The sequence below is a fragment of the Hirundo rustica genome, chromosome 1, assembly GCF_015227805.2.
Source record: "Hirundo rustica isolate bHirRus1 chromosome 1, bHirRus1.pri.v3, whole genome shotgun sequence".
Classification (NCBI taxonomy): Eukaryota; Metazoa; Chordata; class Aves; order Passeriformes; family Hirundinidae; genus Hirundo; species Hirundo rustica.
In genome coordinates, this window is record NC_053450.1 from 124,695,299 (window position 1) to 124,723,063 (window position 27,765).

At 38.0% G+C, this 27,765-nt stretch overlaps 1 protein-coding gene across 1 annotated transcript; it reads right to left on the reverse strand.

Annotated features, from left to right (window-relative positions):
• Positions 1–279: 279 nt before the first annotated feature.
• Positions 280–27,765, reverse strand: SP4 (Sp4 transcription factor). Its single transcript, XM_040073516.2, has 6 exons — positions 27,486–27,765; positions 26,712–26,812; positions 24,668–26,216; positions 5,120–5,348; positions 4,685–4,884; positions 280–3,653 (listed from the first exon to the last, which is right to left on the reverse strand). Exons 1-6 carry the CDS (start codon positions 27,490–27,492, stop codon positions 3,406–3,408), a joined length of 2,334 nt encoding a protein of 777 aa, XP_039929450.1. The 5' UTR covers positions 27,493–27,765; the 3' UTR covers positions 280–3,405.

Sequence of the window (27,765 nt, forward strand, 5' to 3'; positions counted from 1 at the left end):
TTTATTGCTGCTTTATATTGTAAGCAATTAAATGAAGAAACCTTTTAAACTCAAGGGAATTTTAATAGGTTACTTGCAAAATGTTATTGCAGGCAACAACTTGTACATGATTTTAGTTCCAAACCACCAAAAAATTATACAAATCAGCATTGTAAAAGTGTCAGATTAATGCCTTACAGGCTTTGCTGGCAGAATTAGTTCCTAAATTCTAGATGCGGGGAAACATTACTATCATTTTTTTCCTTTTCCATTTTTTTAGAAAAATTTACAAGTGAAATATTACTACAAAACTTTTTTTTTTTTTTATAAGGAATTTTTGCAAAACATTTACATTTTTACCATCAACTATTTTTCTGTTTCAAAATCGTTATGTAGATTTAATACCCTATGCTGCACATCAATTCTTGCGGGATGACAATTCAGTGACATGCATAAAAAAACACCACAAGGCATTAAAATGAAGACTTAAATACAAATATTGTTGCAATAAAACAGTTATAAAATTGAAAAATAGGACCTAAACATCATGCTTACTTAACTTTGACAAATTAACTTTTTCTCCTAGATTACACACTTTTATTACTGCTCTCGTGAAAGAATGTGATAAATAATGACTTAACACCAATTGCTAATGTAATCGGCAACACATACACAAACCTAACCAAAGAAAGTATATTGTAAGAAAAAAACTATTCTAACACTGGAGTTCTACCATGGTAAATACACTTTGCACTGATAATTACAATAAAGCAAAAATTTTAATGGTGGCAAAGGGAATGAACAGTGAAATGCCATTAAACAAGATACTACTGCACATCTGTGCCCTATTACTTACAACAGCTATATCCCACTGAGTCAAATAAAGGACATTGAAATTTACGATCCTTTTAAGACAGAAAAGTGGATTCAGAATGGTATGCAGAACAGACTGGCAGAATGTTTCTAATTCCAGTGGTAAAATGTGCACCTGCTAACACAAGTTAATGTACTTGAGATGCTATGAAGCCAACCAGATTTAGATTTGGATACATCTATAATAGGGATTCATTGCAGATTAAAAATTACTTCCGTTTCCTATCTGCATACATAAGTATGCATGAAAAAATTACGTATGAAATGGTTGTGCAGAATGCTTGTAATTTCAGTTTACAAAACTGTTAACTTTTAGGAAATACGATATTAACATTAGGAAAGTTCTCCTTTGCATAAAGTAATGTAGAGCACTGATTGTGAAGCATAATGATAAAATATATCTTTGACATTTCATTTCCTTTATAATAAAATTAACAGTTAATACTACCTAATGTTCATCTGTATTAAATGTAACACCTAATTGCTTCTGATGTTTTAAATCCAGATACATCAGTTAAGAGTACTTTAAATAAAATATACAAAATAATGTACAAAACCCAACTAAAATTTAAAGACTCTTTTACAAGTCTAAAAAAGCTTTAAGAAACTTGAAATTTATAACCACAGTGTAAAATTGTTTTTCTTTAATCTCAAAGCTTTTTATGTAAACTGAAAGTATAAAATACCCTCAGCTTAGTATTTTGCTACAAAGGGCTGGCCTAAAGTGTACACAGTGTAAACAATGGTATTTCTTTTGCTTCAAAAATACAGAAAACACCACAAGATTGATAAATTGATCAGATGAGAAGTATATGACCTTTAGGGAATGCACAGGGTACCTGTTATATCTCGCAAACCAACAGCTACCACACACATTCTTCCTTTCATAATTTATAGGGGAAAGAAGAACATCTTCTTGCACTGTACTTCCTTCAGTTACATTAAAAATATTTTGGTGTATAAATCTCCTTAAAAACTGATCATGAGAATTAAGTGACTGTAGATGTAAAAGGTTATATTTATGCCTAGGGGAATTAATTAAAAATCCTGAGAGTGAAATATTTGGCCATCTTTCCTCCTTGTATCTACTGGAATTTTCACACAGAAAATGAATTTTTTTTTTTTTTTTAAACTTTTTTTTTTCTCCCCCCACATTTTCTCTATATTCACTGTCACATCTGAAAATGTAATCAAACCTTTGAAACCAAAAGTCATGTCCCAAAAAGATGATAATATTTCTCTTTTCTCTTTGTTTTGTGGTTGGAGGGTCAATATAATATCTGTATCTGATAGGTACAGATTTTTATTACCAGCCTACATATTATCCTTGAAGAGAAAAAAGAAGATGGTTATAGGGGAAAGAGAAAAGGTTTACTTACTTCTTTTCTTATTAAAATGTGATAATTATTTTTTTTCCTTTGGCTATTAAGTCAAAGCACAAAGAACTCAGCACATTAACCACAACGTAATAAACTAGTATTTACAGAGAGGAGATACTGGACAACACTCAGTTGTCTGATTGATTTCCATGAATTCTAACAAAACTAAAACATTGAAACAACTAAGGTTGAGCTTTTAAGATTCACGTTATCTATGAGTTAGAAATGGGCCACAGATGTTTTAAAATACAGAATCACAGAATGGTTTTGGTTGGAATGGACTTTAAAGACCATCTAGTGCCAACCTCCTTGCCATGGACAGGGAAATATAAAATGAAATGGATTACCAAAAATTGACACAATTTTTTTCATTCTACATAAACATACCATTACTTTTGTAAATCTTACATTAATATCTTTCTATGGTTTTATCTTTCCTACTGTTTACATTAATTCTATGTAACCTAGCTCTCCACACGAAGAGAGGAATTAGAACTCACTGATTGTCATTTATACACACTACTATAATGTAGTAGTCAAAATTAATCTGAGGCCCACCTCAGAACCACTTTGCAGCATGCATCACGCAGCTGCTATTTGAGTAATTCCAAAACTTGAGAAAAGATGGCCAAAATGAACCAATGTGTTGTATGGACTAAGCAAAACCCCAAAATATATCCACTGTTGCTCATCCTGTATTCTGTTTTGCTGTGCCGTATGGGAAAAGAATGCTCTCATGAAAATATATCAAATTTATGTTAAAAACAAAGTGCCTTCATCAAATGGTATTAATCCTAGTCAAGGTCCACCCAGTTTTACATTGATACTATCTGATTTTATAAACACATTAACATACAGTGCTAAAATAGGGGGTAAAGTTCACTTAAAATCGTTGCAGAATATACAGACGTATAACTAAAAAAGTACAGTACGGAAATATTATTCCTCTATCTGTTTATCCAGTCATCAATTTGCGTTGTTTGTATTTTTGAAATTTTTGTCTTGTTGCACCGGTGTACACTTCCCATGCTGACCCTCCAACCTGGAACACTTACAGAAGTCATGACTGAAAAAAAGATTTCCTGCTCTGTAATCCACTTTACCAGCCCACTTCCATATCCTGAAAGGTATGTAAACTTAAGTGCAGCACTAGGTGTCCATATAAATGATCCTTTCAGAATTCTTCCATGTTTGTTGAAACGTTAGGGGTTGCTGGGTTTGAATCTTGAGAAATGGCAGCAACAGTGACAATTCTTGGAGAACCAAGAACCTCAGTAACTGAAGAGTCCAGTTCTCCTGAGGTAACAATAGCAAGGGCTGTTCCACCACCCTTCTTGTTCTGATGAGTTTTGACGTGTTTCGAGAGATGGTCACTTCGCATAAACCTTTTAGAACATTCTGGACACTCAAATCTCTTTTCACCTTTTTAAAAAGAAGAAGAAAACCAAAACGTTACTGAAAGAGAGCACTTAACACTGCTTGATCATCTGAATCTCACCTTATTCTATTCAACATTCAAAGTGTCTTTAAAAAGACAGGCTTTCTTTCCCATCTGACTCATTTCCAGGTGTGTTCTGTTCAGTCACAGGCTTTTGGCCACCTACACTCGACAACTAAAATGTTCTCAACAAGTATTTGCTATCCTGTGATTATCTGATGAGAAGTTTGAATTTCAGGACACCAGAGAGTTTTCATAAACTTCCATAAACCTGCCAAAGGGATGGAGGCTATTTAGATTACAGTGATGGGAAGCAAATTTGGAAATATGAACTCAAATGCTCCATGAAGATATATGAAATCGACATCAAGAGAGACAAATTCAATTTACCAAAAGGGCCTGTCACTGTTCAAATGTAATTAGTGCTTAGACATCAGGTGCTACAAGTTGGGGGAGGAGGGACAGGGAGGGGAAGACACTCTCCTGGGGCTAAAAATATGAAGGCTGATAAAATATTCAGCTTTTAAAAGAACAACTTTTCCATTCTGAACTGTTAAGAAAATTTGCTTTATCAGTTCCCGCTTGAAACTCCAGGAAAATTCCCAAGACCAAATCTAGTGTATGGACTAGGTTAAGGACTGAGATAATCCAAGTGAGGAAAAAATAACCCTCCCTCATCCATGGCCAATTCTATGTGCCTGACCTAAATTTGTTACATTTAGATTAGGCACTAGCTAAGATACATCATCTATCTAGGATGAAATGGTCATCTTTTTCTAGGCGACACACAAAAGAACAGTTGGAACAGATCACTTTTTATTTATATGATTTCACAGTCAGCCTAAATTAATGAAAACTGGAATCTACCACTTCCTTGTTTTGAAGTTACTTTATTTACATTTAAGGATAATTTTCAGCTAACTTATTAGTAAGTGACAACCTTGATACCATTGTTTAACTATGGCCACGACAACTCAGACTTGCTGTACTATGGATACAGAGAGGGACGACCAACCTGTGTGGGTTCTTCTGTGCCTCTGTAACTCATCACTTCTTGTGAATCGTTTGCCACAAAAAATCCAGTTGCAGACAAATGGTCTTTCACCAGTATGCCAGCGCAGATGTGCCCGAAGGTGAGATGTCTTGCCATAAACTTTTCCACATCCTTCAATATGGCAGATATGCTGTTTCTTTTTTCCTGGCTCATTGCTGCCTCTAAAAAAGATCATATTTAAACAGCTAAGTGGTTATATTCTTAAACATTACTAGCTATTAGGAGAAACATTTCATGCTAATAGAGGCAATTTTAATCCCTGTCTAAAAAAGCCCACACAAATGTGCTTCCTAATAGAAAGCATTAAAAATCTAGGCAATATAGGACAATCTCATTCCTAAATGAGGCAAGCTGTGATAAGGTGCTTAAATACATATTGATAAAAGTTACATTTACCTTCCTTCTCCCTCTCTGCAATTCGGACATGAGCAGGCAACTCTTCTCAGTCTCTTGCCAGGCTGCACTTCCTGGTCAGAAGCTTGTTGAGCTTGTTGAAGCTGCACTTGTGTTATCTGATCAGGACTAACAGCACCAATTGCTGCATTAGCAATGCCACCTACTGCTACGGTTACAGGAGCTATTGTGGCTTGCTGTACTTTTACTCCATCCTGTCCTTGCTGTTGACCTGTAAAATAATTTTTTTTTTTACCTTTTATTAGTCATTTCAATAAGTGAAATGCACAAATAAACTTTATACATTTACATTAGGTGGACAAAAATCCACCTAATATTAAGGGAAGCCACATACAAAATATTAAATCCAGCCATTTTCCTGAAGCGCTACCTACCTGCTAGCTTAATGTAATTTGTTATTAAAACAGCACAAGACTACAAATTACTGACTGATACTAAGAAAAATTAACTAGCTTAACAAATGTACTCTTTTTATTAAAAGCTGAGATAGGCAAAATCTTACACAGGAATATTGTTCAGTCAATTGACAATTAATGTCTCTCTAATAGCCTCTGAACTATATCTGCATTGAGAAAACTACAATCAGCTAATTAAGAAATTGTTTTAAGGCACTTAGAGAACTGTCACTTCTCTTACAATCTGTCCTGAATCAGCATCAAGACAGAAAGGAACTTTTGAATGCAAAAGAAACTTAGGACTAGACTTGAACAAGCTAACATACCAAAGCTTTCTTGAGACTGTTCTTTTGCAGGATTCTCTGCTCAGGATGAGGTAATCCTGGGTCAGATGTATAAATGGAGGGACAAGAGGCAATAGGAGCCCTGGGGAAAGAGATCTGGTGTTTGGGTTGATGGCAAGCTGTAGATGAGTCAACAGTGTGCCCTGGCAGCCAAAAGGGCCAGCTGTACCCTGGGGTGCACCCAGCAGAGTGCAGTGAGCCAAGCGAGGGGGAAGTGACTGTCCTGCTCTGCTCTGCACTGGTGCAGCCCCACCTCGAGCACTCTGCGCTGGTTTGGGTGCCTTGATGTAAGAGGTACATCAAATTGCTAGACTGTGTCCAGAGGAGGGGACCAAGATGATGAAAGGTCTCGAGGGTTAGACTCACAAGGGGCGGTTGAGGTAATTTCGTTTGTTCAGCTGGGAGAAGAGAAGGCTAAGGGGTGACCTCCACAAAGTCTACACCTTCCTCAAGGGACGCAGAGGAGGGAGAGGTACTGATCTACTCTCTCTTCTTTCAGGTGACTAGTGATAGGACGTGAGGGAATGGCATGAATCTGCACCACCCAAGTTCAGGTGGGACGTTAAGAAAAGGCTCTTCACTGAGAGGGTGGTTGATCACCAGAACAGCCTCCCCAGGGAAAGGATCAAATGAAATTCCAAGACCGATTTGATGAACAAAGAATTCTGCTTCATTGTGTAAGTCCATTATCTCATTGGCTTTCTTGATCTAAGGAAATCTGGATTATTGGCTTGATATTAAAGCAAAAGAAACTATTCCAATAGAGGTATGAAGTGCAGTTTCTTGAACAACAAAGTGATTTTACATTTCTTTTAAAAATTAATGCTATACAGACTTAGAAAATACATCTAATAAACTAAATCTGACACAGAAACATGCCTTCCAGCCACAATATGACAACACTGAATGCCTGCCCTTCTAGTAACAGGAATGGGACAAAATATAATTAGATACTGCTATTTTCAAAAATTCACTGCCCTCATAGTGAAATTAAATACTATATCCTTATTTAGAGAGTGTAATAGGCAACCAGAATCCTTTAGAACAGAATACAATATTTTAAGACATGAAAGTCCTCAGTATTGAAACAATAATTTCAAATGTAGAAATTCCTCAGGAATAACATGATTCAGAGATATTTGAATGGGTTTAACGACTTTTGTAGCATCCATAACAGACACCACCAATGAGGATAAGAAGAACTCTCTCTCTGAAGCCTAAAGTGCCCATCTACTGAGCGAGTTGACACACAACCCAGCATGGGACAATGACTATTTCGTTCACGTGATTGCTGAGGGGCAATAGATGGCACAGACTATCTTGTGTAACACCATGCTACCAGCCAGAGACAAAACCTAACACACACCACCTAACACCACCACATACATGCACACAGGTTAGGACTGAAGAACATGATATACAGAGAACCTCATAAAGGGACTTGATTTGTATCTGAAGGCCACTGTTTGCTACAGGAAATAGAATAAATCTGATTTCTGCCTAGGTCAGTACCAGGTTATTTTCACCTGACGCATTGACCAAATTTTCCCATTTATCTCCCTTAGTTTGTGACTGGAAGTTGTATCTGATCTGCTTAAATATGAATAAACATGAATTCCTTGTCTTCTTAATAAGGCCACAAGTACTGACAGACTGTTTTCAGCTCTCTGAAAAGAACAAGGACAAGCCCATTAAGAGATAGAGCTTGAACCACACTTGCTGTTGGAAAGACAGTAAAACAAACAAACAAAAAATCCAAAAGGATTCTGGTATCAGCAGAGAAGAAAAAATAATTACAGGCTTAACCTTGAGTGCAGAGTCCCCATATGTTTAGGATAGAGCCAAGTCTTTCTTTTCAGAATAGCAATGTACTGGAAATGTATTTATTTCCCATACTTTAATGGGAAAGAAAAGCACTCATGATACTCCTTGAGGGAGAATATGATAGGGTAAGAAGAGCATTATGATATAAATGCAAATAGTAATAGCAAGTATTTTGGTCTAACAGTGGCTGAAGAGGACACTAGAGCTTCCAAAGAAAGTGCTAGTCCTGGGGCAACTTCTTATCAGGCTATTAAGCTGTTGGAGCACTGACTGAATGCTATAAACTGGCTATAAACAGCCACAGTCAAAAAAAGGCTAATAATTTTTTTTTTTTATATCTAACTCTTATCCTAATATGATAATACTAACATAGTAATGTGATTGCTTTTGATAAAAAACAGTTGCAGTTTCTGGTGAGCCAAAGGTAAATTAAAAGGAAGAACTTGCTCAATGTGCAGTCTTTTGCAGAGCACAATCCACTCTTCATCTGTTAAACACACACAAGGTACAAACTCCTTTAATTCACAGAGCAGCTCTATAAATGAAGGGTCTCTGAAAGGTCACTACAGAAGTTAAAGATATAATGGATATTGTGGCCTACTGCAGCCACCTATTCTATTCTCATTATCAGTAATATTTTTGAGTACATTGTTAAGAATTATGTTTTTTATTACAGTCTGTTAGAAGGATGACTCCATCTATGTCACAAAGTCCTACTAGAGCAAAGATGTCCTGAGACCTAATCAGTGTGTGGTCAGAACTCAGTTGAAAAGGATCATTAGCTCTTTCTCCCCAATTTTCTTGAACTGATATGAAAGTTTCAATGAAACCTTCCCCTGGATTGCTATCTTGAGGTGATTTGAGGATGTGGTATCCTGGTATCTCCATCATCTGTATTTTTGCTCAGAAACAAGCCCTGCAGATCTAAACTAGGCCCAGAGAGACAGAGAGAGCAAAGGGTGGGGAGAAGATGCACACCTTCTGCAGAATCCTATCATCAGAAACTCCATTTTTACTCCGTTGAAATTCCTCTTCTCACAGACTGTGCTGCCTAGCGTGGACAGCGAAAGAAAAATAAAGCTCTCAGAGTGTCCTCTGAATTCACAGCCCTGCAGCCAGGAAGAAAAACCAGTCTTTCTTTACTTTTAAACTAGCTTCTAGTTCAGTAGCTGAGACAAAAAAGTTTTCCTCTACACTGTAGCTTCTTCAGAGGAACTGTTCAACTCTGCTCAGCTCCAGAGGACCAACACCAAGAATCCATTCCAGCAAACCCCAGAGTGGAGAGGCCTACACTGCACCCCCCTTGGACGCTGCCTCGCTAGCTCCTAAACAACAACAAAAAAAGCCATAACTACAAAAAACACCTTTGGACTCTGAATCTCTAAACCTACCATCTCTTGACAGCAACAAGGAGTTTTACTGTTTAATATTATTAATTTTTTCATGTTTGTGAGTACTTTGCTCATTAAATAAACATTTTTTTTCCACTTGCCTCAAAGAAAATTTACCTTCTGAACTGGCTGGGGGAGGGATCACTTAAATCTGCTTTCTAAAGAGACCCCTTCAAAAGTTTCCTCCCTAAATTTACCCTAAACCAAGACAGCTGCCAAACCAAGGCTTTTCAAACAAGATATAAATGGAGGCACTTAGACCCTGAGGAGGATGACTCCTTCTCTCATCCCATGATTACTGGTTAATATTCAGGATATAATTCTACTATATGACCAATCACATTTATAGAGAAGCCTGTTCAACATTTCTAAAAATCCAATGTATTTTGCTGATTCCATATGAACAAACATTCACTGTCCAAGTAATGAGATGACCAACTACAAAAGGGTCTTCTGACACTTCTTCACAATATCAATTACCACTGCTGACATACACTTTACCTTTTTGAACTTTCCTTTTCCCATGTAAGGACAGGGCATATCTTGGAATACAGGATATACACTACAGAGCTACAGCCTTAATCTATTTATGAAACATAATACAGTGACACATTTGAGTAGAAATTCTTCACAATAACCATAAAAATGACAAACAATACAAAGGGGATAATGCCGAGTAAGGTTGCTCAGACAGACAATTACATTCCACACATGGTTTCAGTTAAACAGTAATTAGATGACTACACTTTAGATAACATTAACTAGTTATAACATTTTCTAATATGCATGTTGAGTTTTCTTCTTTAAATTGATTTCATGGAGTCACTATCTTAAACTCTTCTCTTGGATTCCACTTAGTAAACTCAGAACAGAAGGTTCTGAAGCTCTGAAACATCATAGACATTGCCTTATTCAAAGAACCAGGCTGCAACATTCAATAAGCAAATCTAGTTTTTTGAGGCAAAAGAGTAACTGAAAAAAGCACACATACATGATAAATATTCTTTGTCAGAGATTTACGCAGCTATGAGAAAACAATAATGTAATTACTGGACTTAATTTTTGTTTTGAACTCCTGAGAGAGCACCCCAACAAGCTAGCACACTAGTAACACACAGGGTAGAAATGTACCTACTCTCATTTTAAAGCTGTTAAATATAAAAAGTCTTTGCTCTTTGAGAATAATAGGAGTGTATTTTAGACCATTTGAAATACCTTTTCTCCTGATGAAAAATCAGTAAATTTTCACAAAACAAATGACAGAACATGCCCCAAATCTCAAAGTAAGTCTGCTATAGACTTGAGTTCTATGGGATGTTTTTTTAAACTATATACTAAAAATTCTATGGATCACTAGCAGCTTTAACTGTTACATCACATGTGCTTATTATCGAGGACGAAAAATAAAGAGACTATAAAGGGAAGATAAGAGATAAATCACCTCTACCAAGGAAAAGATACTGAGAAGACTTAATATTGATATGAGTTTGTCAGCAGCCTACTAAATTAAATGAAGACAACTTCTAAAAGTTTAAAACAGAGAGGATTTTTCAGTTGAGAGGATCTAGGTCTAAACTGGCATCTTATTTAAAAAAAAAACCCAAAACCAAAAACAAACCCAACAAACAAACCTGCTTACTCTAAAAACATGTGGTTGAGATAATGTTATCCACACAGGAACAGAATGATCTCTTGACACTCTTTGATGGAGAAAAAAAAGGCTTATTAAAAATATTCCTTTCAATGTCTTACTAGAGACATTAAATGCTATTTAAAGCCTTCCAGAAATGCTGCTACAATCAGGAGATCACTTGAAATTGCTTCTTCCTGACATACTCCAAACCACAAGACCTGATATCACTACACTTCACCATTCATAATCAAATCCTTCAGTAACAACAGCTCTCATGTTTCAGCACAGGTTTCTGAAAGAGATCTAAGAGGGTACAAAGTCACACTTCAGTTCCTCTATGTTATTCTGTATGAGCTGTGAAAGCAGTCACTGCACACTGACACCTGATACTGGAATAGAGAAAGTTTTCTCAAGTTCCCATGACTTCTTTAATAATTATTTCTAAAATTGTGAAATATCTTGATTAAAAAAATCATCACTGAACTTGTGTATGTCTGATCTTTATTGTACATACTGTCAGGATATAAAGTTAAGGCACAAAAATATAACAAAATAACATTGATATAAAATAACATTGATACTCAGTTGCATTTCATTTCCTCTCAGGCCTAAGTTCTCTCTATTGGATAGTAATCATTTATTTGACCATAGGACATAATGCATACAGCAAGGAAACCTGATAGATATTTACTTTACAAGTCAAGTGCAACTGAAGTTTCACTTTTTGCAATATTACAAATAATATTATGACTAAATAGAAAATTTTAAGCTTCTTAAATAAAAGAACCTGCATGATCTTAGTCACTAATCTAAGCCATTTAAACCATTAAGTAAACCCATTACTTATTAACATGAGATACAGGATTATCAAGAAAAATTATTGCACATCCTTTATTCTTCAGCATCACTTGCTCAGCTTTCCGATTTTGCAGTAAAATTGCATCTTAGCAGGTAAAACTCACTATACTTTCCCATACGTGAGTTTGTAACACATTCATGCAAGACAATTTAACAACTTTAAGTAATTACTATGAAACCAAATAATACATACATAAATGCCCCCAATCACATTTTCAGTTAAAGTTAATTTGCAAAACCATAACAGCACTTGAATGATTTAAGAAAGCTAATGCATTGTACCTAAAATGTACTTTTCTACAGAGTGATTGACTGCTGGTTATTAGGCTTGGCTATCCATTGTAAGTCAAACCAAGCTTCCTTTTACCACACACTACACCTGCTCTCCTACTCTTGTTCACCTGAAGTAGCAGGCATGAAACACAACTCTCTGAGGCAAATAAGGCAGAAGGGAAAGAAAAGGACTTAACTTCATTGATATACAGAAATCATGAGAGTAAAGCATTGGCTCTTGGAAAGAAGAGAAATTTAAGACTAAGAAAAGAATACTTCTAAGTGCTGGTACATAGTTCCTCAGAAAAAAATATATGTATTTCCTGTTGTTGGTTGTGCAGCCAAAAGATGAGAGCATCAGTGACAGAGTTATCTCAGTAGGGTGCATCTTACTGCAAAATCTGAGAAACACTTTGCAAAATGTACTTAGAGCCACAGTTGCTAATGACGCAAAAAAAGAAGAAAATTTGTTCAACTGCGTATTCTAAAAAGCAAAGATAAGGCTGCTGTTAGAATCCATAATTCAATGCATATCACTACAAGACAGCCTGCAGAGTTCCAAAGCTCTACAAGCATCAGAGCTGATGCAGCAACTCATCCATTTACAACTCACTGATAACAAAGCAATGGGAAGAAAGAAGTTTCTCATCTTCCCTTGCCCTGCATATTGCCAGGTACTGTAAGCTTGAAAACATCCTTTAATATTCTTTTTCCACAAAGACATACACATAATTTATACTTAGATAATATCTATATACTTTATATATTTAATACAATATACTTATAATAACATGTCTATATAATAGAATACGCTTTGATTAAGGTATAGCCAAGATTTAAATATTGTTTGAAAATATCGTTAGAGATCCTCAATTTTTATGAAAAAATATCTACTATGAAGGATGTTTCATGCTGAAAAAAAGCATAAACCATGATTAAAAATTATATATATATGTAAAGACAACACTGAATTTAAATATTTACACTGAAGGTTATGCCGTATGCTGACAATTCTGCTCTCTCTTCTAAGCAGTGGTTAATAAAGATTTATGAAGAAATAATATGTGACAAAAGAAGAATTCCCCAGATCAGAAACTGCAAGCACTGATACAATGGACCCACACACTCTGTACAGAAGATCAGTTTGGAGTAAGGAGAGGAATTGGATTCACCCAACTACTACGAGTCATCACAAATTACAGCATTGTGTCCAGATGCTACTACAAGCAGAAAGTTTCCAGTGCAAACTGCAGCATTAAATAGACATCTGGCTTTTCTGCAGCAAGTTTCCATCTTTTGTCCATGGCTAACTCTGTCAAGATTTGTAAGAACTTGTTATACTCCTCTTCAAAAGCTTTTTAAGTCTCAGTGTGTTAAAAAATTACTGAACAGCGTAACTATGCCTAACTTCTGTAGAAAGTACCTCCTCAAGAGTGAAACTTAAGACAATAAGGCTTGAGGGGTTTAAGCATACTAAAAAACATGAAGTTTGTTTCCATTAGTGCAAGAATCATATTGGTAACACAAAATCAAACCACTGCCCCAAAAATTTCACCAAGTCACTTTAATGATTTTTCAAAAATATAAGGCTTTACCCAAGTGCTTTAGGACAACATGAGGGCACTTCAGTACTTTGAGACAGAAAATAAATTTTCCCAGCTGGTAGGACCTTTCATTAAACTGAAAGCAAGTTCACTTTTTATTACTTTATTAAACATAGAAAGAGCCACCAAAAATACTACACAAAAAGACCCATACAAAACAAATATAAAAATCAAACACAGTGCAACAATTTCACAACATTTAGTTTTGAACAACAAACTGGTGGTTTCAGTTAAAGCAAGGCAATGTCTCCAGTTGTTTTGGATACTGTGACTTCAAATGAAAAGAAAATATGGTCAATTGATTAAGTATTCCAAAGAAGGAGATGGAATCAGAAAAGTAACTTGTTATACTAATGAAAAAAGACCCTTTCAAAAAAACCTTGATTTTCATCATTATTCAATAGTCAAAAAGAAAAGTATATTTAGGGTGAATGTCCAGGAACACTTCTCTGCAGATGGACACAAGTAGTTTCCTGCATGCTGGAACTTAGAGCAACAGCTGAAAACCCAAGCACCACCAGTGCTGCAATGTATGAGACACACTGCATGGAAACTAGCAGCAGATGTAAGAAATTGAGATTCTTAGATTTACTTTTATGGAACATCTCCCTCTCCCCCATCCTCTTGTCCCAATTCTCAGATTACTCTACAGTTTATAGCCACAACAGAATGTGGCCCAGTTCTTTCCTTCAGCTCTTAAACAGGGGTAGGACTAGAAAGAAACCTGTGGACTGTCAGTCTCCACAGTCTGACTAGAGAAGCTCAATACCTGACAAACTGAAACAAAACAAAAATCAAATGCCTTACACACTTCTGTCACATGGCAACAAAACCACACACTCAGAAAGTGCCATTTCCTGCATCTCCATCCAATTTATGAGTATTGTCATGCAGTAATAATAACTGAGTAGAAGCAGAATAACAGAAGTGGGCTAACATGAAAAAATATAAGCTAAGGTTCCAGTACTCAATTTGGATTTTGGGAGATAGGGCTGGGAGATTTTCTGGGTGGGTATTATGGGATTTTGACTATGCTTTAGCTGGTTTACATATTTTACACTTGACTAGAAGGTTCATGACTTTCCTTGAAGTAAATAATCTGGCTATAGAAATGTAATGTTGATTAATATAAAAGTAAATATACGGGGAAAAAAAAAAGAAAAAAAAAGCAAGGTGATTAAAAGGCATTTAAAGGACATTATCAGGAAAAAACCCAAGATTTATAAAACATTTTTAAAGATCTTACACAGTAAGACCTAATATGAGCCACTAGCTTTGGTTTTATTAGCAGCCTATGGATGAATAGGCTGACCAATAAAACTGACTTGTTCATTAAAGATGTAAAAACTGAAATTTTGTTACAGCCTTCATCAGGCAAGGACCAACAAAACTACATATTACAGAGTCATAAAAGAAGGGCCACATAAATCTGTAAGATCCAAACCCAGAGAAGTTCTGACATTTTCTCTAACACTGTAACCCCACAAAATTTTTTACCTAGTCTTGTTTTTCAGATTAGGACAAACTAAAAAGCTTCATGCTTTTGTCAGTTACTTCCTGATGACCAAAGAAACAAGAAAATTGAGGTCCATATTTCTGTAACTTCAGTATTTTTCTCAAGAGAAATGCGGTCACATCATCACTTGAAACTATAATTAAGGAAACTCAGGCTTGTTCTTAACATGTATCCCAAGGGTTTTCTTGGCAGGAAGACATTAACTGATAATTCCCTCTTTAAAACAAAATAATACTAGTCTGCCAATCTCTGAAGATTAAATCTGGATGTTGGAGTGATACATTTTTCCCAATGACCACCTGATCAAACATCAGTGGAAACTCCACTGTTAGGAATGGATGCATACAAAATCAATATAACTGTATAACCACACCCCAAACTAAACTAAGCATGTGCACTGATGCTACATTTCTTAAGAGACTATAGATGTTCAGAGTGACTATTTTGGTGAGAGCGTCACAACCAGAGTAAAATATTAATTTTAAAAATTATACTTCATTATGCAGTCCTGACTACTTCCAAAGTTACTGTGCTATACCATATAAATCAAGCTACTTTTATTAACTAAATTATCCATTAAAAATCACTGACCACTAAAAAAAATAGTTGTTTTTCAATAATCATAGAACGTCCTGAATTGGAAGGGACTCACAAGCATCGAGTCAAATTCCTGGCTCTCCATAGGGCAATAATAACACTATTCCACTTGAAATTAATATTCCTCTTAGAACACAACACCTTATTCCAAACATAGTTAGCTTTTTCAATAATCAACACTGCTGCTAAAATGTTTTTAATATGTTAAAACAGTTAAGAAATTTTTTTCATCTACCAGCTCCAAAATCATATGAGACTTAGAACTCCAAAATTTAAGTTATAGTGAGGAAGCTGTTGAAATTAAATTTTGAATAGGCTTCTTGTCTTTCCCTCACACCAGGTGGCAATGAAAGAACAAGCAGGTTGGCTTAGCACTTGCTTTAAAATAGAAAAAAATACTAACAAACTAATGAAGATGTGCCGTATCTCTCACTTGCTTGGCATTTTACGAAAAAGGAAGCTCAGCCAATTCTTCTCCTGTTCTATATGTTCTGACTTCTGACCACAGGGATTGAGAGGGAGGATGGCAAAACCCAATATTCTCAAGAGAATGTATCTGTATTGATGATATACATAATCTAATATGGAAATGTAGCTTTAGTAACATTCTTCTTTGACGACTTTAAGGCTTACATTTTGTTCTTGATGTTTATAGCATAAAAATAGTTCATTATAAACCTATTTTACCCGGCAATTATGACCAAAGTTGGTACTTGAAATGCTTGCCCTTCCCACTTTATTTTAGAAGTAGCGATGAAGTCATGCCTTGCTACTCACAGGTCATGCAAAAAAGACTCACTTTAGTAAGGCATATTTACCAGGTTATTCTCCATTGGCAATTTATCTGAACAGGCAGATTGCACATTCCTGAGGCATCCAGTTCAGAACCAGTATATTGACACTTTTATTTTTATGCTGTCATACCATGGCAAATGCTTGTTTACAAATGCAGTTTGTTGCCAAACTGTTTCTGCCACTGTACTGAATTTCAGTTTAGGAAAATGCCATAACTAAAGCAATTTTGTCATTAGGAGACTAAATGCTTCTCCTGTAATTACTTTGAAACATTTGAAAAGGATGACAGTACCACAATATTTAGAACACTGTGGTTCTGCAACAATTCTCAGCTCAAGGCAGCTTGAGAACAGTTGTGACCTTTCATGACTTTGGAAAAAGTATGCTACTTTTCTATACTCCTCCCATCTACACTCTCAGAATGCCAAGTCACATACCATGAAGTAAAAACCAAGACAGACTCCTTTTTTCACTCGTTAGTTTTTAATACAGCTCAGTACTTTGTACTTATCTTTTTAGTACAGATTCCACAGCTTGCAGCTTGTTTCTTTCAAGATGTTTGCTGCATCTTGCTTGTCAATGAACATCCAGGAAAACACTGCATGTTATTTTAAAAAAATAAATCATGGAACCCCTGTCCTACAGCTCCTCTGACTTTTGTCTTTGGTGTTTATATTTGCTTGTATGTAATGCGGCTGTTTTAAACCCTTTTCACCTTGTTACCACCTACAGGAATACCTGCTTAGCTATACCACTCACTGAGTTCTCTTTCTAGACATACTCACTATTACATTAATGCAAGAGGTGCGCCACAGGATATGTTGTCACAAAAATGCATTTTCTTTTGTTCAACAATGTAAGTGTAATATTCTAGAACTTTAGACTAAACATCTTCCCTTCCCTCAAAATCTAGCATATGTAATAGAGAATAATAGAAGACTGATAATAGTATGAAGATTAATCAGGTATTTTAAGTTTTCATAATAGAGGAACTTAAGAACTTCAAATAAAAGCACGTTTTATGCAACAATTAAAACACAATATATTGCAGACAAATACTGAATGCATAAGAAATTAAGCAGACTCGGAAAAGACAAATTCAGAGAAAATAAATCTATCAAGAACTATTAAACTTGTTTTTTAAAAAAAAATCCCACTTTTGGCTCAGGAATATGCAGATGACTGAATGAGGGAAGAGAATCTTAGCTCTGCTCTTGTATGCATCACCTGTAGTCAGCATGAGACAGGGTCAGAAATACTTTTGATTCTTATATTCATAGAATCACAGAATGTTTTGGGTCACAAGGTACCTTTAAAGACCATGTAGTTCTGATTCCCCTGCCATGGGCAGGGACATCTTCAGCTAGATCATGTTGCTCAAAGACCTACCCATCCTTGTCTTGAACACTTCCAGGGATGCGGCATCTACAGCCTCTCTGGAAAACCTGTTCCACTCTCTTACCAGAGTAAAGCAGAATAAAGCATTTCTTCATTATGCCCAATCTAAACCTACAACCTCTCTGGAAAACCTGTTCCAGTGTCTCACCAGAGTAAAGCAGAATAAAGAATTTCTTCATTATGTCCAATCTAAACCTACCCTTTTTCAGCTAAAAACTGCTGCCCCTTGTGCTGTTACTGCAGGCAGGTCTTGGTAAAAAGTCTGCCTTTCTGACAAGATCCCATTGTACATCTAAAAGCTCCCAGAGCTTTCTCTTCACTAGTTTGAACAATCCCAACTCCCTCAGCCCATCTTTATACAAGATGTGTTTCAGCTCTCTGATCATTTTCACAGCCATCTTCTGGACCAGCTCGAACAGATCCACGTCTGTCTTCTAGTGGGGATCCCAGCACAGGACACACTGCTATGGATGGGGTCTCCCAACAGGGGCAAAGAGGGAGAGACCCACAGCCCTTGAACTACTGGCCTTGTTTGTTGTTATGTAGCCCAGGATACAATAGGTTTCCTGGGCTGCAAGTGTACATTGCCAGCATATATACCATTTTTTGTCAACTAATATTGCCAAGTCTTTCTCCCCAGAGCTGCTCTCAATCCATTACTTCATCATGCAATCTATACTGATATTAGAGATTGCCCCATCACAGGTGCAGGACCTTTCATTCAGCCTTGCTGAACTACAACAAGGTTCACATTGATCCACTTCTCAAGCCTGCTAGACCTCTCTGGACGACATCCTTTCCCTGAAGCACATCAACTGCACCACTCATTTTGGTGCCATCTGCAAATTTGCCATGGGCACCCAGAATCCCACAACATCATTAGTAAAGATACTGACTGTACTGGTCCCAGTATGGACCCCTGAGGGACATCATTGATTACTGATCTACATTTGGAGACTGAATCATTGGTGGCAACTCTGAACGTGGCCATCCAGCCCTATCATCCATAAAATCCATATCTCTCTAAGGCTACTGTGAGGGACTATGTCAAAAACCCTTCCAATAAGTCATGGCAGATGAAGTACATTATTATCAGCATCTCTTCCTTCACCTACCGATACAGTCACTCCATCACAGAAGGCCACTGGATTAGTCAGGCACGATTTGCCCTCTTGAAGCCATGTTTGGTGTACATTTAGGAGAGCATGCTGGCTGTCTCTAACTACCTCTGTACCCATATGCCTGGACACAGCTGGTAGGAGGTGTGTTCCATGATCGTACCAGACACAGAGATGAGGCTGACTGGTTGGTAAGTTCTCAGGAGCTTTCTTATTACCTTTCTAAAAATGGATGGGTGTTTCCCTTTTTCCAGTCACTGAATGACATACAGTTAATCTAATCCATTTGTTTCCTCTTTAAAGAATTGGGTAGAATGCTTCAAAGTCCTCATCAAACTTTGACCCAGAATGACAGTCACATCTAAACAATATATTGAGCCTTTGAACTCCAAGTTCTAAAACTAGTGACTGTCGCACAAGAAGAGTTAATAAAGAGAGAAAGAAGAGAAAGCCTTCAAGCTGGGTGCAGACAAGTGGGAAAATACACAAGAAATCAGGAGACCTCAAGGTACTGACAAACTGCATAACTACTAGTCATGGTGATGTGGCCAAAGAGAGAAATAGAAATGCCTTAGTACCTCACATTACTACAGAGTATGAAACAGAATGACAAGGCTCATTGTATTTTTAGAGTACACCAATAAGAACATTTGGCATTGGATTTCACTGTCATTAACAACAATTTTAGAGCCCATCGCACACCCCTACATAAGACTTAAAACTCTCCAGCTTTACTATTGCCAGACAACAGACTGTTCCACTGAACAGAAGTCATTGCTGGTTATTTTGGGTGGATGAACTCCAAATTCTCCATAATTCAGGCCATGTCACCATTCATCTTCAAGAAAATGGCTTGAACTTGTGTTGCAAGGTGATGGAATCCGATGACTTTTGTTCAAAACAAGTAAAACATCTTGGAACAAGTATTCATAAAATACAAGTAACATTTTTCACTATTTTAAAACAAAAACATCTAATTCACTTTTGTATGGGGCAAATAACTCCATCATCACGTAAGACAATTACTCTAAGATGTATAATTAAGGTAGATATGTGTTTGATTGATTACTTCTTTTTCTCATAAGAAAGAGGGAATTTTTCTGAAGGACAAAACCAAACCAAAGAACCACCAAAGAAATCCCAAACAAACCAGAAAACCCAACAACAACAACAACAACAACAAAAAAAAAAAAAAAAAAAAAAAGAGAGAGAGAGAGAGAGAGAGAGAAAAACACCAAAACCAACCAACAAGACAAACCAACTTAGCCTACAAAAAGGAAACAATTTTACAGACTGCATTTTTCTTACAATCTACTAGACTAAAATTAGTCCCTTATATTGTCAATTAACACATCTAGACAGAACAAAGGACCTGAAAATAAGCTTTAAAAAGGCAAAAGATACCTTATTTTTAAAAGAGGCTGGGGACAGGAATCTTTTGAGCCCGCATCTGCAACTCTCACAGCAGAAACCTTGAAAAAAGGCAAGTGTACCTTGCAGTATCTTCTTTTCCCTAAGACCATAGGGGCTAAATCCAGGATGTTGCCACCTATAACATTCCAGGCTATCCTCTTCCATAGGGAGCCATGAGCAAAATAACAACTGACAGAACAGAGAAGAAATACTTAATGCAGAACTAGCTTAGTAAAAGGCTGTGGGCAGGTACTGACCTCATAGCAAGGCAGGTATTAGTAGACCCCTGAATGTTCAAGCAACCATAGTAGGTTTTATGTAGCCTGTTGTTTGCCTCTTAATTAAATAACTGCTTGAAGACCTGGTTCAAACGCTCAGAAACTTAACTGGATGAGAATATTAAAACTTTCCTCTGTACACCTAATTATGCCTTTGACTGACACTTTGTACACCTTAAACTATATGGACTCAAAGATTGGTGTAGACTTTAAGGGACCTCTGGAGACCATCTAGTCCCATCACACTGCTCAGGCAGGGACACCTACAGAAAGTTGTCCAGGATCATGTCCAGCCAGTTTCTGAATATCTCCAAAGATGGAGTCTGCAACTTCTCTGGGCAGCCTGTGTCAGTACACAGTCGCTTTCACAGTAAAAAAATAATTTTCATTGTTGATATGGAAGTTTTCCCTCACACCAGAAATTGCAAGAATGTGAGAACTTCTCTGCTTTGCTCTGCTTTTCGAGCACATGCAACATACAACCCTAAGTATGGTACTTACAAGGATCGTTTTTTGAACTTTTAACTGAAAAAAACACAACAAAAAACCCCAAATACACTTATACATCTTGCTAGGTTTACAACCTTTCAGTAAAAAGATTATGAAGGGTAGACTAAAATAAAGTATTTACCAGAAGATTTTAATATTTTTCTTCCTAATGTGAAATTTTTCTCGTTTGGAATTTAGAATCCATTTGACAAAATAACAACAACAAAACCCCAACAAAAACTACAACTCCTCCCATTTCTCAAAATTTTCTATAAATTAACAACTGTTATAAATTTAAACTATGTATTTTTCTGCTTTACTATTTTCTATCACTCTAGGAAAAAAGTGCTTAAATATCTCACTGTGGAAGTAACTAGGAAAACCACTGTTCATGGAACAAAAATATGACACAAATACAAAACCAGTTATTTATTGTGATTTTTTTTTATTGTGATTTTAAAAGTTTTTGGTTTTTCTTTTCCTAGAAATTCAGCTGTCTTGATTGAAGGGGTTTGATTGAAGGACAAAGTAACTTCTTTTCCCTAAGGAAGTTAGAGCACCTGAATCAATGCATGGGATGAGTTCTTCACCCAGCCTTCTTAAAATTTTCTGGACATACTCCATACAGGTCTTTTCTAACACCTACTTCTACTGCTCATTTGTGGCAAATTATATACTTGTGGAGAGTTCAGCTTATTTTCAAGACACTTCACACTGGCAAGCTCAGGTACTGCAGAAAAGAAATACCCGTCTGCAGATACTGAGGTAGCTGAGCTGTTTGTTTTTCAAAAGGTTTCCTGTAATGATGCTTGGGAATAACAAAAAAACCACTTCAAATAAAACCCAGCAAACCTGAGGAAGTTAACAGCCCTGGTAAAGTCAGCTAATTCTATTCAGGTGGCAAGCAAAGTTGAGATCTTAGCATGTTCGCAGTTTTCTGTTTCATAACCATTCTTTACTTGGAATCTTAATACAGCATTAAAGACTGCACATCATGTTCTTTCCTTTCCATTCTACCATGTCTCCCATTCCCAGAGTGTAGAGTCAGGAAGTTTCATAGGAAAGAAGCAGAGATAAGTAAGAGAAGGAAATTACAATTAATCTCTTGCATTCACAAAGCTTGTTCTTTCTCCATAGTATCAGGTCCAGGGGGAGAAATAGTACCTTGTTGACAAAGGAAAGGAAAAAATATCAGAATATTTACAGGGGTGTGGCACTCCTTCTATGGGGAAAAGCTAACAGAAATGGGGTTGTTCAGTCTGAAGAAAAGAAGGCTCTGGGGAGACCTTATAGCACCTTCCAAAACATAAGGGGCTACAAGAGACTTGAAGAGTGAAGACAAGCTTTCTACAAGGGCATGTAGTGATAGGACAATGGGGAATGGCCTTAATATGAAAGAGGGTAGGTGTAGATAAGACATAAGAGAGAAGGCTTTTTACAATGAGAGTGGCAAAATACTGGAACAGGTTGCCTAGAGAGGTGGTAGATGCCCTGTCCCTGGAAACATTCAAGGCCAGCTTGGATGGGGCTCTGAGCAACCTGATCTACTTGAAGATGCCCCTGATCATTGCAGAGCAGTTGAACTGCATGACCTTTAAAGGTCCCTTTCAGTCCAAACTATTCTATGTTTCTATGATACACTGCTGTCAAAAAATTATGGAAATGGCTGTAAGGCCTTTCAGGAACAGGGCGGGAGAGAGCAGGCACAATGAAGAGGAATTCAGTGGTTACAAAATGTAGTCTAGCTAACATACAAATACTGTGTGACTAAGGCTTGGCTTGTCCAGGACCATACTTATGATTCATTCCCCTTTTTTCATCCTCAAGTTACCAATCTCAATTCCTTTATTTTCTAAAAGACATCATATGCAAGCACAGGTAGGGTTAATACAACCAATAAAGATGATATTCAGAATATCTTGCTCTAATACCTGCTAGTATGTACTGAATAATAGTACACCATTAGTAAGCAGAGAAAAAACCTACATGCAGAAAGGTTCTTCCACCACCCCCAAATCTAAGCTGTTCCCAGAGGAGGCTTCCTATGGAGTCCTCTACCAAAGCAGAGATGGTTTTCTATCTAAGAAAACTGTCAACCAGCACCTTCCCATCAAGATAAAAAGTGTTCCAAGGTAAAAAGGACTGCAGCTGCTCAGCTACAGCTAACCAAAACTTCTCTTTGAACCAGTACAACTAAACACAAGGTCAAGATTTTACTTGTGATTACCCAGATTAACACTTGTGTGACACTCCTTAAACAAGCCAGGTTTAGTGCATCTAACTCACCTCTTAGTTTGATTCATGCCATTCCATGCTGAGAAGTACCATAGCAGATGAAATTCTCAGTAGCAGATTTCTTACTACTAAACTATGTTAGTAATTATGTCTCCTCAAAAACATTTCAATTAAAGAGAACAATATTTTGCCCAGTTAAACATTTGTCATCTTAGCATATGATTATAAAAAGCCAAACCATTTAAGAGTCAATATGATACTAATGTTTGCTTATGCAGAGTGGAGAGCAGATGAATATGATGTATTTTTTCTAACAGTTTTATAGTAAAAAACTGTGCCTATAGTCAGGCTGTTGTTGAAAAGAGTTTATTGTAATTACTTCAACAGAAGACTTTACTTCTATGACATAAACCCAATTGATCAAGTAGTGATCAAACTGACAAAGAGAACTCCTACCTAAATGAAGTTTTATCTGAAACACTAAAAGTCAGCAGATTTTTTATAGAGAGTTGTCCTTGTGGGACACTGAAGAGTTTGCACAGAGTTTACTGTAAAACTAAGCCCAGTTATCCAGTCTAGAGCCTTTTAATAGCTCCCTTCCCAACTATTAGACCAGCATAACCAAACAGGCATTTCATACTATGTATCACAAATTCAACAGCAAGTACTGAAGTAGAGTCACCAGTTGGTTTTACCTTTTTATTTTAAAGCAAGCCACAGAAACTATGTGCAAGCACACATTATTCCACTCAATCACTTTGCAGAACTCAAACTTTTAGGGGAACAACTTCATGAGCTACTGCAGAATGCAATGAGTAGTTTCCATATGAATATATGCCAGGACACAAGGCATCCCAGCTCACATATTGTCACTTCTCATTCTACATCCCCCAAAACGAGATTAGGAATACTGCCTGGTTGGAAAAAGCTTTTTCGTGTTGTTTTTCAAACATATCAAAGCTCTAATAGTAAAGTCTCATGTTCACTTCTGGAGCCTACAAGTCTTCAGTAAGATGGAGGACAGAAGTATTTAAATATAGTTTATCAAATACAAACAGTTCCATTTCAACTGACACAACTGGTAATATTAATTCAATGTTTAGCAAAAATGTCAGTTGCTTTAAAAATCTCAATTTTAGTGATAAGTGAAAGATATTTCCTCACAATTAAAGGTTTAACATTCATTACAGAAAATTATGAAGAAAGAGTATTAATCTAAAATCATCTGGTATTCTTGTAAAAAACAAAACAAAACAAAACAAAAAAACCAAAAACACCATACCAAAGCCACAACCAACCACCACAAACATAACAAAACAAAAAGCCTCTACAAACACGCAAAACCCCAGAACTTTGTCAGACCACTCACCTGCAACGCTGGTAATGGTAACAGGAACTCCCTGAACTTGAACACCTGCAGCACTGAGGTTGGCAACACTTACTGTTTGAAGATTAGGTACTGAAGCAAGCTGGGCAGCATTCAGAGTGATGGGGGTACCAGCAACAGCCACGGGAGCAATCTGGGCAATGGTTGTGCCACCACTTGAAGACACAGGGGTAATGGTTAGTTGTTGGGGTAACCCAGCATTTTGAACTTGCAGATTTGAAAGGCTTTGCAGATTCTGAACCTGCACAGTTTGCCAGCTGATCTGTCCTGACGGTGTTAAAGTTGGAGCCCTGATGAGCACCTGAGTTGGGCTCACTGCCTGCAGCTGAACATTCTGCAAAGGCTGCTGCTGGATGGTCTGTATAGTCTGCCCTGACTGGAGCTGAAATGACTGTGGAGGAATGGCCTGAATAATCTGCTGTTGAGGCTGCTGGATCTGTATCTGCTGTAGAATAGGCTGACCTACGATCTGGACCTGTTGAAGGGAGCCTGACTGGTCCTGGACATTCTGTAGTCCATTGGACTGAAGCTGACTGGAGCTTTGGGCTTCGGAGTCTGTAGCAGTTGTCTGAGGTTCTTCAGTCGCCGGCTCTGAACTGCTACCTGCTGTGCTTGTGTATTGGCCTGTTTCTGCAGAGCTTACCAGTGTGTCACTGCTAGTCAGAGATGTTGAGGCAGTGGTTGTAGCAGTAGAAGATGAGGAAGGAGACTCTGGCATGGTACTACCAGAGGCAGAAGTGACAGGTGTAGATGACAGCTGATTTCCATTGGAAACTCCACTCTCAGTAGACTGGCCAACTTGCCCTGAACTTCCTCCAGTGGCAACATTGTTAATCACAGGCAAAGCCAGGGTTACCCCACCAATGTTTATAGGGAGCGTTGTTACAACTTGCGCCTGAGTACCAGGAATAGTTTGCAGTTGCAGTGGTATGGAAACACCAGGCCTAATTTGGACCGGAACTGTCTGATTTGCTAGATTTTGAGCAATAACATTTCCCGAAGCTGTCCTGTTTGCAGTTGTGAGGATAGCTTGATTATTTCCTGCAGGAATAAGCTGAATTTGGCCCTGTATATCTTGTAGGCCAGTAGCGTTGGATGGATTGATTTGACCTTCTGTTGTCTGAATCTGCGGAATCACTTGGTACTGGACGCTACCACTTGGATTCTGTACTTGAATGACTTGGAATTGTCCAGGGGTCGTTGTAGAAGAATTGCCTGATTTGGTTTTTGAAGGAGATGTACTTCCATTGTTACTGCTGGAGGGACTTGGTGCGCTTGAGGCAACAGAAGATCCTTGTTGAGCAACATTATTTTCTTTTGAAGCAGAAGGAGCAGCGGCAACAAGCTGCCAAGCATTTCCAGCAAGCTGAGTTGTTACCAATTCCAGCTGCTGTGGCTGATTCTGAAGCTGCACCAAACCTTGATTTGGGTCTATAATAATCTGCTGCTGTCCAGTTCCTTGATTCTCACCAGGAGTTCCTATTTTGCTGCAAGTGGCTGCTAGCAAAGCAAGAGGTGAAGGCTGAGAATCCTATCCATAAAAAGAGAAAACAGAAGGGATTCAGGAGAAGAGTGCAAGTATGAACCATCAGAAGTTAGCATTAAGGTTTGCACAGGAAGCTTAAAAAAAAAAAAAAGGTGCTTCTGCATAGAGACTAATGATACAGCTCTGAATAAGGAAGTATGAATTGCTGTAAATAATCTTTAAACATAGTGCTCTTAAAAGTCCCTAATTATCAATGATTATGTGACAGCCAAGACCTCAACTGAATCACCAATTTAGTCTTTCCCCCCCAACAAAATAAAGAAAAAAAAATTAAAAATGCTTCTATTACACGGAAAGCAGCTGATCACTGCAAAATGCAATTGAACAAACATGTCCAGGCAGTAAAAACATTGCACCCAACCAACTGTGTTTCATCCAACCCAAAGAAAGATGCCCTGAACAGGAAATGCTGTTAGCTGACCATTTCATTTTAAATGCTAATAATTTGGACACTTCCCTATTCGGCTTTGTGTTCTTTACCTGTGAGCCTCCAGTTTTCCCTTTTTTATTATTATTGTTGTTATTCTCTGCCTCGGGAGATTTCTCTCCCTCTGTGGGCATAGTTTCCTCCTTCTTTTGATCTGCAAAAATATCAAGTGTAACAGGTTAATTATTCACCTTCATTTATACAATAACAAAACCTACAAGCATATCCTTTTCGGTTCCCAGCTTGTCGCTTTTGCCTCTTCATAAAAACAACAGTACAAATCATTATTACAAAAGAACGAGTCCTAAGAAACGTGGTTTGAAACCCAACCCATGGGGGCTGGAGAGTTAACACCCAGAAAGGGGAGGTTTGGTTTCCTCTCCCAGAGACAGCAGGAAAAAACCACCCACAACCCTCCTCCTCCTCCTGCCCCCTAAAGCATCGACGGCCACTGAGTGGCCGCCGATGCTTTAGGGGGCAGGAGGAGGGTTGTGCATGGGAGGGAAAGAGGGAGGAAAAGAGGAATGAAGGAGGGAAGGATGTGCACAGGAGGGAGGGTTAGCGAAGAAAGGGGGAATGGAGGAGGGAGGTACGGAGGAGGCAAGCCGGAGGGGCAGGCAGGAGAGGAAGAGAAGAAAGGGGGCATAAGGAAGCAGCACGGATGGGCGGAGGGGCAACGAGAGAAGAGCGGGGTAAGAAGGGGGAGAACAGAGGGAAGAAAAGGGGGAACACGGGAGGGCGGGATAGAGGGGGGATGAAGGGTGGAGGGAGGAGCGGAGGGAGGGAGGGGTGTGCACAGGAGGGAGAGGAGGGAGGGGGTTACATACCGCTCATCCCGCATTAATGCCCCGCTGAGGCGCCGCTCTAGGGGGGAGGAGAAGGAGGAGGAGGAGGCGGAGGGTGGGGTGGGGGTAGCGGGGAGAAGGCCGGTCGCAGCCGGAGCTGGGAGGAGCGGGACGGCCTATTTTTCCACGAATGGCCGCCGCTGGGCTGTGGCGTAGCTGCCTCTCTCTCCGCCCGCCGCTGCCGCCGGCTTCAGCCCGCCGCCTTGAGTGACAGCCGGGAGCCGGGGTGGGCGGCACGGGGGCGGGGCCCGCCCGGACCCCA